Source organism: Eucyclogobius newberryi, unplaced genomic scaffold (assembly GCF_026437365.1).
Source record: "Eucyclogobius newberryi isolate DKJ021-1_F unplaced genomic scaffold, fEucNew1.0.hap1 SCAF_22, whole genome shotgun sequence".
In the NCBI taxonomy this organism is placed as follows: domain Eukaryota; kingdom Metazoa; phylum Chordata; class Actinopteri; order Gobiiformes; family Gobiidae; genus Eucyclogobius; species Eucyclogobius newberryi.
Window position 1 is genome coordinate 20,960,668 of NW_027315857.1, and position 13,485 is coordinate 20,974,152.

Sequence of the window (13,485 nt, forward strand, 5' to 3'; positions counted from 1 at the left end):
GACAGTTTTCAAGTGTTGTACAGCAAAATGAAAAGAACAATACAAATTAAACAATAAAACTGTAAATACAAAACATTAAATACAGTAAGAAATGGTTTAAAACAAATTAATTAATGCTAATGAATTAAAGACACAGAGGACCACACAACTCACAAGGTGTTAAATGGTATATAATCGTGTCATAAAACCTAATTTTATTCTCTGGTTTTTAAGGGTTTTTAAGTTTTTTTTGTATTTTTCTATTTTTTTTGTATTATTATTATTATTATTATTTTAATTCTGTGCACTCTAAACATAATCTCATTAAACTTAAAGAAAAATCTGAAATAAGAAAGTTTTGTACTTCTACAAACATCAGAACATGATTGTAGAAGTCTAAAGCTACAGTTAGCCATTTTTTAAAGATAATGAGAAGTGATATTTTGGTGTTTGCAGAGTAAATTATGTGACTTAAATTATTGTAGCGCTCGTAATTTCCTAATGACAAGTATTCCAATTGTGATTAAGCTCACAGCCCGAATGGGAAATACCAAGGATCTCCAAAAGTACTTCAAGAATCCTGAAGAATGCATAGTACTTGACCTTTAAAACCATTGTACTTGTCCCTTTTAAATGTGGAAAATAGAAGCTGGTGCTTTTGTTTTGAAAGGGTCCCAGGTTTAGTTTAGTTTAGTCTCGAGCCGAAGTCAAATAAAGGAAATACCAGAGTAAGTGGCTAAAGTGGAGAGCAGCAGCACCTGTCTGCGCCTACGTGACCACTCCACACACACGACAAGGATCAGGTCTCACGTTTACACACGACAAGGATCATGTCTCACATGTACACACGACAAGGATCAGGTCTTACATGTACACACAAGGGTCAGGTCTCACATTTACAGACAAGGATCAGGTCTCACGTGTACACACGACAAGGATCAGGTCTCACGTGTACACACAACAAGGATCAGGTCTCACATGTACACACAAAAAGGATCAGGTCTCACATGTACACACGACAAGGATCAGGTCTCACATGTACACACAACAAGGATCAGGTCTCACATGTACACACGACAAGGATCAGGTCTCACATGTACACACGACAAGGATCAGGTCTCACATGTACATACGACAAGGATCAGGTCTCACATGTACACACGACAAGGATCAGGTCTCACATGTACACACGACAAGGATCAGGTCTCACATGTACACACGACAAGGATCAGGTCTCACATGTACACACGACAAGGATCAGGTCTCACGTTTACACACGACAAGGATCAGGTCTCACATGTACACACGACAAGGATCAGGTCTCACATGTACACACGACAAGGATCAGGTCTCACATGTACACGACAAGGATCAGGTCACGTTTACACACAAGGATTAGGTCTCACATGTACACACGACAAGGATCAGGTCTCACATGTACACACCACAAGGATCAGGTCTCACATGTACACACAACAAGAATCAGGTCTCACATGTACACACGACAAGGATCAGGTCTCACATGTACACACGACAAGGATCAGGTCTCACATGTACACGACAAGGATCAGGTCTCACATGTACACACGACAAGAATCAGGTCTCACATGTACACACAACAAGGATCAGGTCTCACATGTACACACGACAAGAATCAGGTCTCACATGTACACACGACAAGGATCAGGTCTCACATGTACACACGACAAGGATCAGGTCTCACGTTTCACACGACAAGGATCAGGTCTCACGTGTACACACGACAAGGATCAGGTCTCACGTTTACACACAAAGCTATTGGCCCTTAAGACCATACGGGAGTGTACCGGTGGAGTCTACAATGGTCAGCTTCACTCATGAGAGCCGGACCGGCCTGTTTCGACTCAGAACGAGGTGATGCTGGCACCGCACGCCAGTTTAAACTCCATAAATCTGCCCCTCTGAGGTAAAGCCTTCGCTGGTTTGTATCTTTGGAGAGTCCAAGATGTCACTAAAATGAACCGGGATCCGTTTGATAAAACAGAAAACGCTCCAAGAGACGGAAAGTGCTCTGCAAAGGATGATTTTATGAAGAGTTGTTCCGAGAAACTTCATTTGATCTCAGGTGCGTTTGAGCGATGAGTTGGACGGGCTAAAAAGAACCAACTTGGCAACGTTTTCTTAATTTTTTCAAATTACGATTTATTTATTTATTTTCAACTTTATGAACATACAGACGTGAAAAAACAAACAAAACTAGACCAGAGAGAGAATGACGCACATAAATAAATAAATAAATAAATAAAACCGTAAATACAAATGAACCCAAACAAAAGTCCAAATGAGATTTGTTTTCAATTTACGAATGTTCGTTATAATGTCAGTCCTTAATAGTCATCGTGTTTTAGTCATCCAGACACTTTTTTAAATTTTTCATAATTTTAGGTTGAAAAGGTTTTTAAGGTCATAGCTCAAAATTCCCATATGTACATTTGATTTAATATTTTATAGCTCAAAATAATATATGGAAAGCAAATAAAAGTAATAGTAGTCCATAGAAGCGGGTTTTACCTTATTTTCTGGACTATAAGTCGCAGCGGAGAAAACCCGGCCAAAACTATAAAAAAAGATGCGACTTATAGTCCGGAAAATACGATAATTGTTCTTGCGTCCAGAGGGAGGTGAAGCAGATGTGAAAAAGGGTTAATAGCTTGTATTGTTCCCACTCAATAAAAATCCACATTTTATTTTTAAACTGAAGGAAAAGTTTCATACTCATGACAGATGTCGATACCACAATGGAAATATAGAAGTTTGTTTGTGGCACCACCATCCCACTCAATTTTGGAATAGTTAATTGGGCCTCAAAACCCCCGCCATGGACACAGTGGATGGATACCTTTGGAACTTACTCCTAGCTGCTGGAAAAGGCTCTCACAAAAGTGGATGACTCAAACCGCTCCGACGATTAAGGACTGGACTAATATCATAAGAGGCACTTGTTATTACGCACAATGGAAAAAATAACCTCAGGAATCAACTTGAACATGGATGCATTTAAAAAACAATGGGACAATAATTTTATTCTTCTTTATTTTCCCTTCTTTTGCACTGATGCCACTCTTTTTTTCTACTTTCACTATTTTACCGTATCTTCTCGTGTGTGTGTGTGTGTGCGTGCGTGTGCACAATAAATAAATACATAATTACAAATCATTAGATATAAAAATACTATTTTTTAATTTATTTAATTATATATTATTATAAGTAAATATGATAATACTAATAAATAAATAATACCAACATCATATTTATTTAAAAAAAAAAAAATACTTTTTGAAAACTTTCTCTGTGCAGTTGATAGTCTGATGTAGTTTCAGTTTTTAATTTTACAGCTACAAACCATTTTTGAGCCCTAGCCTTTCATTGGCATAAATATGAGCCGTTTGCTAATGTGACATAACGACTTGAAAAGGACTCAAAGCAGAGGACTTGGACTTGACTCGGACTTGAGACTTACTTGAGCCTCGCACATTTTGATAATAGGCACATACAGCGTACTTTTTAGACTTTATACTTCCAGACAATGTTGTTCTTTCCTCTTTTCCAGCTCCACAGATGAATAAATTAGCTTAATGTGTTTGTCCTGGCTTTGAAACATTCTGGAAGGGGGGATGTCCACCTTCCCTTTTGCAGACTTTGTTCATCTTCCGTCCGTCTTCGCCGTGTGTGTTTTTCAGTTCCTCCGAAGTGGACGACATGATCCGGAAGTCCACCAACCTGCTCCTGACGCGGACCCTCAGCCACTGTCTGCAGTACGGTATCAAGAAGAAGAACGTGGGGCTGGCAGAGGTGCAGAGATTTGAAAATGATGCTAGTTTGTCTTGTTTCTCCCTGCACGCCTGGCTTCAAGTGCATTTCTACATTTGTTACAGTGACTAATCGTCTTTGTGGCTAATTATTACGCCATTATACTGTTATTTTTCCAACCACTCTGCAAAACGGGAACGTTTAATATGTTTATTTGTATAATGGAAGCAGGATTACGGGTAGAGATGGTGGGTTAGGGTTAACCCACCATCTGAGGTATAATTTTGCCTGCCAAGTTCCAACCCGAGCCAATTTATTAACGAAGCACTATTCAAAAGGACAAAGTTGACCAAAGTGCTAAACACAAAGATAAAACATAAGAGTAATACAGTGAAGGGATACATTATTGATACTGTAAAAGCACCAGGCATTTTTCACAATAAGAAAACGACAGAAGCTAAATCGATTAAATGCACTTTTCCTCCTTTTTTCATATCATATAACAAGGCTCAAATAAAGTTGTGCCTCTTACCTTATTGCTCTTGCTCTGTCCCTCGCGTCCCTCGTGTCCCTCGGTGTGAAGCTGGTGCAGCTGATCATAAACAGCACTCACCTGGAGCACAGCTGTCACTTCCTGGAGGAGTTCATCTCCAACATCACCAACGTTCCTCTGGACGCCGTCAGTGCCACCAAGCTCTACGGACCCTCCACTTTCAAGGTAAGCGCGTCTCCCAGCACGGGCAGAAATGTGACCGGCGTCACCGCAGTCGGGTTTGGCCGTTAGAGTGGGATGTCGTCAGATGGTGAGCAGGGTCTGTGTAACTCTATTTGTGAGAAATGTATGATGAAAGGAGATATTGTGTTACTTTTGCTGGTATTTAGTATTCAACTGTACCATAAGTAGATCATCATTTTACTTTTTGTTGATGGTAAAGAGCAACTTTGATCTAAAACGGCTTAGTAATAGAAACGGGTGTATTGACTTCCTGTTCAAAACTTCTGAACTTCATAGTGATCCTAAGATGAGATAATTGTCGTCTTCCGTGATGAGTCCGATGATGGCAGAGTGGTCAGAGAACTTCTGCAGGACACAGCTGTCCGTGTCGTGTCTGAGGTCTGCAGTGTAGAGGGTGAAGAGAAAGGGCCTGAGGACAGTGCCTTGGGGCACCCCCACACTGCAGGTCCGAGTGTCAGACACACAGTCCCGGGCTCTCACAAACTGGGGTCGGTCTGTGAGGTAGTCCAGGATCCACTCTGCCAGGTCGTACTCCACACCAGCCGTCTCCAGCTTGTCCCTCAGGAGCAGCGGCTTCTCCAGATGAGAGAGAGAGAGCGGTGCAGCAGTGACATGACGGCGTCCTCCACTAAGTTGCCAGGCCGGTATGCAAACTGCAGCGGATCCATGGCTGAGTCTGTAGCACGTGGAGGCTATAACTTTTCAAATAATCACAATTATGGCGTGAGATGTGGGCGGGGACAGGGGGCAGGTGGAAACGGGAATTGTGTGAGCGCTCTGTCAGACATGCAGGAATCAACAAAAATACCCTAAACTAATGATGAGGAATCGCACTTAAAAATAATCACTTAAATTATAATTAAGTTTTTTTGGAACCTTAAATCTCAAAGTCCTTCACCCTCCCTCCTCGGTACACGTCCAAACCCTCTGAACCTGAACACATCAAACCTCAAAACACTTCGAACACAAAAAACGTTTGAATTCGCGGTTCTTTTCCCCCCCCAGGACGCTTGCCACGCGGCCGAGGCGGAGATCTACACCAGCCTGAACGCCAAGATCGACCAGTTCCTGCAGCTGGCCGACTACGACTGGCTGGCCCCGGTGCCTGGGGGCGGGGCTTCCGACGTCAGCGACTACCTCGTGGACCTCCTCACGTTTCTGAGGAGCACCTTCAGCGTCTTCACCAACCTGCCCGTGAGTATTACTGCAAACGACGAGACGGCAACCGGACGAAGTTGGCGTCGGTGAAGAGGTTAGAGTTCGCGTGGGTCGGACTCCTGATATCTCTGAAGAGCGTGCGTTCTCCCCGTGTCGCTGCGGCGGCGTGGCTAGCCCGTCTCCCGCCCCTCGAAAAAGGAGGCTAGAGGAAGTCGTGCGGGTGAGTCGAGGGAATCTCGGCAATGGACACGAATAGTTCTCCTACGAATTCAAACGGCGTAACTTTGCCGTGTCTTTAAAAGCTCCATTTTGCGACGTAAACGGCCCAGTGCGTTCAGTGCGTCAAAGTCGGTTATAGAGAAGTGGCAAAAACGGAAGAAGAAATGAAGAAAAAACAGAAAAGAAGACCAACATAGAGATACACGTTTTTATGGGAAAAAGTGCCATGCTCGAATTACGAGCGAGAGAGCAGAGGAAAGTAGAAATGTCAAGATTCAACCGATTAATCAATAATCGCGTTTATTCAGGTCACAATATAATCATAAGAACTAAAAACTAATAATTGTGACTATTTTTTTTAACGAAATTATGTCATTTTTATTCAATCTGGACCCCGAAAAGTCCGACCGAATCTATAGGGAGTTTAATGTGGCAGTTTATATCACAATAACTTTACTTTTCCATTCAGAAAGTTTGATTTCATAAAGCTGGTCAAGAATCAATGGAACCGTGATGATGGTGATGAGGATTTTGCTTTTATTTTGTCATGTTCCAATAGTCGTGAATAATCAATAAATTGCGATGTTTCTTCTCACACTTATCGTAACAGTGACGGTTGATAAACGTATCATGCACGGACGTTGAACCTTATCATTATTTGTGAGGGATTGGAGCCACAAATGTATCATACTAATCTTATGTCTCAAAGTTCTGTCATAAATGGTACATTTTGAGGTTGATTTAATGGAACCACTTTCTGAAACCATTGGTACAAAATGACTTCACTTTTATTGACACTGACGGGGAAGACGTTTATCTTTCTGCGAGTTTTCCATGTGGACAGGCCCAGTAATTACACAGATAAACTACCGTATTTTCCAGAGTATAAGTCACGCAAGCCAAAAAATGCATAACAGGGAAGAAAAAAACATAAGTTGCACTGGAGTATAAGTCACATTTTTGGGGGAAATTTATTTGATAAAATCCAGGACCAAGAACAGACATTTCATCTTGAAATGCAGTTTAAAATAATCTATTTTAATGAACAGATGAGAGAACATGGTGAATAGGTGTACGTATGCTAACGCTAACACCTTCAGCTACATGAGGCACAGACAGAACTGTGGTAAGTGTCTGGTATGTTAACGTAACATATGAACAGTTATTCAGATAACTATAGCATAAAGAACATGCTAACAAGTTTACCAAAGCATCAGTTTTACCCCAAATCACTAAATCCACTGAATTCTTCTTCCTCTGTGTCACTTCTAAACAACTCCACAAACTCCAGAGGAAGAGGAAGTGCAGATTCTTCTTCTGCGTCGCTTAGAGCCTAGAGCGCCCTCTTGTGGTTGTCAGTATGAAAATAATCAACATGTGAAATGCGGTTGCCAGTGTGAAAATAAGGAACAAAATGATATAATAATGTGTTAATAATATCACATATCGTCGCTCCGGAGTATAAGTCGCCAAACTATGAAAAAAGGTGCGACTTATAGTCCGGAAAATACGGTACTTAAACACTACAGGCACGTAAACATCACTTTCAGTTATTGTTTGTCCGTTGAAACCCGCACGTTGCACAAGCCTCTGCTCTCATAGCTGCCCCGCTTGTCGTCTGGCCGGTTTTCGACGCTAGCATGTCCGCGCGCGCCCGAGGATTAGCTTCAGCTTGTTACCGGTCGTTAACATGGGGCCACGTAAGCGGCTTGAGCGGTCAGCCGGGCCAAGATTACGCTGGGAGCAGAATATCGACTCCGCTGGGCCCGGCTAAGCACATTATTCACTCGACACTACCCACAGCACAATGGGACTGCTACTGCCGCGACGTTTTCACCATTGTCCTGCTTCTGAAACGTGGAACCCAGTCTCAACACGTCAGCGGTAGAACTCCTACTGCTGTTGTGACCAAAACTGTGTATTAAAAACTACATTCAAAGTAATCCTAAAGAAATTGAAATCATGACTAGAAGTAGATTTTCATGTCGACACTTAAATTGCTGATTCTTTTTTTTTTTTTAAATGACAAAATCTAGACGCGAAACTAAAAGGAACGAGTGGAGAATTGTCGTGAACCAGTCCATTTGTAAAGAACACGCCTTTACATGTGCAGGGAAGCAATTTATCATATACTGTAACTGTCAATCAATCAAATTTATTTATGGAGCACAATTCGTACCAAACGCAATTCAAAGTGCTTTACAATGTTAAAACACACACAAAAAAACACAATACAGTTTATAGAAATATAAAACGGTGTATGTCAAAATAAATAAATTAAAATGTAAACGCAAATTAATATGATATTTAAAATAGAAAAAAATAGGTAAAAATATTTCAGTCACTGGCGCAGCTAAACAAAACAGTCTTTAACTTATCAAATAAAACTCTATTTTCTGACTGATTAAAACTATGATGGATTTAATCAATTCAACTTTTCGTCTGCCCTGGGACGGTTTGCAGCCGAGTGTGAAGCGGCTGGGATGAGAATCAGCACCTCCAAATCCGAGGCCATGGTTCTCGACCAGAAAAAGGTGGCTTGCCCTCTCCAGGTGGGTGGGGTGTCCTTGCCCCAAGTGGAGGAGTTCAAGTATCTCGGGGTCTTGTTCACGAGTGAGGGAAGGATGGAGCGTGAGATCGACAGGCGGATCGGTGCAGCGGCTGCAGTGATGCAGTCGCTGCATCGGACCGTTGTGGTGAAGAGGGAGCTGAGCCGAAAGGCAAAGCTCTCTATTTACCGGTCGGTCTACGTTCCTACCCTCACCTATGGTCATGAGCTTTGGGTAGTGACCGAAAGAACAAGATCGAGGATACAAGCGGTCGAAATGAGTTTCCTCCGCCGTGTGGCTGGGCGCTCCCTTAGAGATAAGGTGAGGAGCTCGGCCACACGGGGGGAGCTCGGAGTAGAGCCGCTGCTCCTCCAATGGGGAGGAGCCAGCTGAGGTGGCATCTGTTCCGGATGCCTCCTGGGCGCCTCCCTCGGGAGGTGTTTCAGGCATGTCCCACCGGGAAGAGGCCCCGGGGAAGACCCAGGACACACTGGAGAGACTATGTCTCTCGGCTGGCCTGGGAACGCCTCGGGATCCCCCCGGAGGAGTTAGAGGAAGTGTCTGGGGAGAAGGAAGTCTGCGAGTCCCTGCTCAGACTGCTGCCCCCGCGACCCGGCCCCGGATAAAGCGGCAGAAGATGGATGGATGGATGGAACTTTTCGTCTGCTAAAACTTGACCAGAACTAAAGATGAATATTTGTCTAAATCTTGACCAAAACTTACAAATCTTTGCTGTCAAAAGATGAAGACCAAAACTAAATTTCTTGTCAAAGCTAACCCTGGCTCGCGGTAGCCTCAGATTGACAACAACGTGTCCCACAAAAGGGCGAAGAGTGAATACACGAGTGCGTTCAGAGGCCTGGAAAGCATGTACGCACGCTCGAGCATGAAATTTGACAAGATTTTGTGAAATTTTATGGTCTAACCACTGGCCCCTTTTCTTCTTTTTCTTTTTTCCCTGACAGCAGCAACAACTCACTAATGGGTCAAACAGCAGGTAGTTCCATTAAAGCTGAAGACTGAGCGCGTCGTAGCAGAGCACAGGCTGTCTGAGTTAGCCACTAAAAAACTCTAAATACACATAGATACTGCTAACGTACATGGTTATTGTCATGTTTCATCCGAGCATGTGCTGTGTTTTGAGTGACGGGTGGGCCTGAACAAAGGTTATCGTGATGACAAAAGGTTATCTCGACAACAAGGAATAGCCAAAATTTTCACAATGCATCGGGAACGTGCTAAAATGTGCTCGTAAATGTCTTTTGTTGAGCTTCCGGCATCGTTTTAAACCTGAATAGATCCAAAAATGAACCACTAATGTACAGAAATATAACTTTTTAACCTTGTTTGGGAGATATTTTTGCAATGCATCGGGAACGTGCCAAAATGTGCTCGTAAATGTCTTTTGTTGAGCTTCCGGCATCGTTTTAAACCTGATTAGATACTAAAATTTACCGCTAAAGTACAAAAATGTAACTTTTTACCCTTGTTTGGGAGATGACAGTGGGTGGTCTGTTCATTTCTAATCTGCTATTTTTTCCATAATTTTTTGTCATTTTAATTATCAATGATATACTCTATTCTAATTCTGTCTAAATCTTCTAAACGGCAATTGCAATATCAATTTTTAAAAATATCTCTCCTAACGTCTGCTGATAAAAATTAAATCAAAACAATGAAAAATACAATCCAAAAAACAAAACATGAAGACTATTTTGACTTTAAGTGCCTTACCTATGACCGTTTGAGCATTTTTTAAGGTTTTTTTTTTTTCATTCTTCAAGCTTATTGCTGTCAGCAGAGGGCGCTCCAAAGCAAATCTTATTACTTGGAAAAGGGACCTTGATTTTAAATGGGGTTTCCAAACATGGCAGGCATAATTTTTACTTTTAAAACGCAAAACACAATTGTAAAGACGACCAAGAGCATGTTTAAAAGCCATTACGTTATAACGCACCCCCATGGAAGGGTTTGTTGTCGTAATATGACTTCATTCACCTCTCGAGCTCATATCACGCCCGGATTAAGGCGATTTGCCGTGAGCGGGTCACAGGGCAGAAGGCCACCCACAGCCGTGCCTGGGCTAAGTGTTCTGAGTTTTAAGCCGATTTTCATCCTCCGACCCTTGCCCCGCCTCCGCGCCCTCTCCGTGCCCCTCCAAATCTGACCCCGTGTCTGGCCCGGGCCCCTTAAATCGATCAGATGTTATGGATCTAATTGCTAGGGGCTCTGGAGGTGTGACCCAAAAGAGGCTGGCGGGAGAGCGAGAACGTGTCAGAATGAGCTGGAAAGGGCAAGGAGAAGCAAAAGGGAAGAACACATGTCACGGGAGGGGGAAATCACAGGAGAAATGCTGCTCATGCTACGCGCCACATGGTTTCGATGAAGCTGACGGTTTTGCGACAGAAGTTAAGAAATACACTTGAATCATCCCTTTTGTTGTACACACAAAGCGAATGGGGAGTTGAAATGCTTTATTCCAACTTATTCCCCACATTTTGGCTTGGGAGACGGGCAGCGTAGTGGCAAGGCGGTCAGTAACCTTCGCTCACAGCAAGAAGGTTCTAGGTTCAATTCCCTGGACAAGTGTGTCTGTAAGTTTCCCCTAAACCGCTAAAATTTGTAAAAGAATGGCTTCTATTTAGATAATAATCCACTGGAAATGGGTCTGGGTGAAAAACTAAATGAATCCTTAGCTTGATCGATTTTCTTTAATCATTTATTCTGTTTGTATCTAAGAAAAAAACACAAAAATAGCCCAATTTCATCCTCTACGGTCCAGAATTTGGGGTAGACCTTTCGATTAAACAACCCCCCCAACCATATCATTGCCAATTATCAATGACACAGTTCAAATTTGATGAAGTGCCAAACCCTAACAACACCTTTTACACATGAAAAAAGGTAGAACTTTTAGCAGGACATGGAGGAAAAACGGGAATAAACATTCAGTAACGACCTAAACTCATGAACCTGAACTGATGATATCGGAGCGTTTATGAAAGTCGATCATCGGTTCATTTGTCGAACAAGTGATTCGGTTTGTTTGCATTTGATCGCGGGCCGAAGTTGCTCTAGGGTGTCCAAATGCTCTGGCTCTTTTCAAATTTGGTCCGAGTGTACAAAAGCATCTTACGGGTCAGTTGTTTTAACCCGAAATCCCGCAATTATGCAACGGGCTCAGAGGCGACATTGATCTAATAAATGCTTGTGCTCACGGTGACGCTGCACATACTGAAACTTCGGCTAATCCCGTCGCTAATAAGACCTGCCCAGAGGCTTCGGGGGCTAGCCAAACAACACTGATCTAATCGAGGAGGAAACGGGCCCTGTAATGGTGTGAAAACCACGGCAGATATTCGGCGACACATGTTCGGAATTTATGGCCGAAATGGATTCAAGATGCATAAGGGCAACAGCGGAGAGGTTAAATCCAGTTAAATATAGATAATGGTCCCTGTGGTTTGCTGCAGGGCCGGTTCCAGGCATTCGGAGGCCCTAAACAAGAGTTGGTTTGTGGCCCAGCAAACAACACTCACACACTCTGTTTAAATAGATGGACACAGCAATGGAATGTACTAAAATAAAGACAAGAAACCAGGAGTGGACTAGGTAGAACAAATTATCTCTACCTGAGCAGGCCGCTACCATCAGCATTTACATTTTTTTTTTTTAAATTGGAAATGGGCCATGGGAATGGGAATAAATCGCATGGCATTTCCTGTTGTCTACCCATTTTCTACCTGGTCCTTTACTGTATTAAAAAAAGTAAAAGTGTTTTAGAATGAACTGACGCATAATCCAGAGCCCCGTTGTTGGTTGTTGGCCCTGGACATGTGCTTGGATTGTTTATGCCTCGGGTCGGCTCTGTTATAGCTGCCTCACTGTAAAGGCAAAAAGCGGCCTGTGTTTGATGAGAGAAAACATGTTAATTTGGGTCCCCTCTGTTTGCCTGGGGGTCCAGAATACACACCGCACACACTACTCCAATTCATGGGTTTCGGGCATAGGGATTCCCTTCTGATTTGACATGGCAAAGTCAAAATATTTCATCATCTGAATGGATGGGATGGTCCTCACAAAATCCTTCGAATCAGGAAGGAGTACTTTTCCCGAAACCCATTCATACTTTACAAAGAGTAAAAAGTCTTGTCCATCTATCCATCCGTCGTGCCTCGAGCCAAACTCAAACAGATGTGTGCAATCAGATTTGTGTATTTCAGCGACACATTGATTCTCCATAAATCTGTAAAGTTTTTCACTCCCCTGTGATAGTTTTCCCTCTTCTTTCCCTGTAAACAGCCAGGTCTGTTTTGTTGCGGACAGACCATACGTGACCCTTTAATGGCTAATCCAACTGTAACTCTCGCTTATCAGAACTCGGCCGGATGAAAACGGTGGCCAGACTGATATCGATCTAAAAAAAAAATGCTGAGAGATATGATTCTAGACTTTCCAGGCGACTCCTCTGTGGCCTGGACTTTATCTCCTCTTTGGAACTTTCCTCAAATCTTAACTCGACACAATGTTAAGTCATCTTCCTCAAAGCGCGCGAGTGAAAGTCGTACAGCGTTTTCAACTGTGAAGGCGTTTCCACATCCATGTCTCAATGTCGTATCACCTTTTAGTCGGTGGCCCTTCTTGCACTTGATAATGATTATGATTAGCCAATGTGTTTCTTGTTCCCACTTCAAAAGAAACGTTGAGTTCTTAAAGTCCGTATCTTTGTCTTGCTGTAGGGAACCCCAATAGAACATGCCACTTTACCGGTGAGTATCCATGCTGTGATTCTAACAGAGTGCAGTGTCTAATGATTGTAACATTTAATCCCTTAGCGTTAGATATTAATAAATTAGCCTTGAGTTTGATAGTTAAAAGTTTGACTAACGAGTGTGGCTCTAAACAACTGCGGCCTTGCTATTCTAGTAGTATATTTTTGTACATTTTGCTCAGCTAGGCATGTAACAATAACCATGATCTTGTGATATCTCAAAATTAAAACTCAAACCGTTAATGGTTTAGTGAATTAAATACGTTTATGCTTACTGTGTTAGT

General features: G+C 42.6%; 1 protein-coding gene across 1 annotated transcript in view; it reads left to right on the plus strand.

Moving 5' to 3' along the window:
- LOC140371529 (exocyst complex component 6B-like) overlaps positions 1–13,485 on the plus strand; it is an 86,859-nt gene that overhangs the window by 20,535 nt on the left and 52,839 nt on the right. The window contains exons 11-14 of the mRNA XM_072458699.1: positions 3,699–3,810; positions 4,352–4,486; positions 5,510–5,698; positions 13,170–13,199. Coding sequence (XP_072314800.1) covers positions 3,699–3,810; positions 4,352–4,486; positions 5,510–5,698; positions 13,170–13,199 — 466 coding nt within the window. The remainder of the gene's footprint in view (positions 1–3,698; positions 3,811–4,351; positions 4,487–5,509; positions 5,699–13,169; positions 13,200–13,485) is intronic.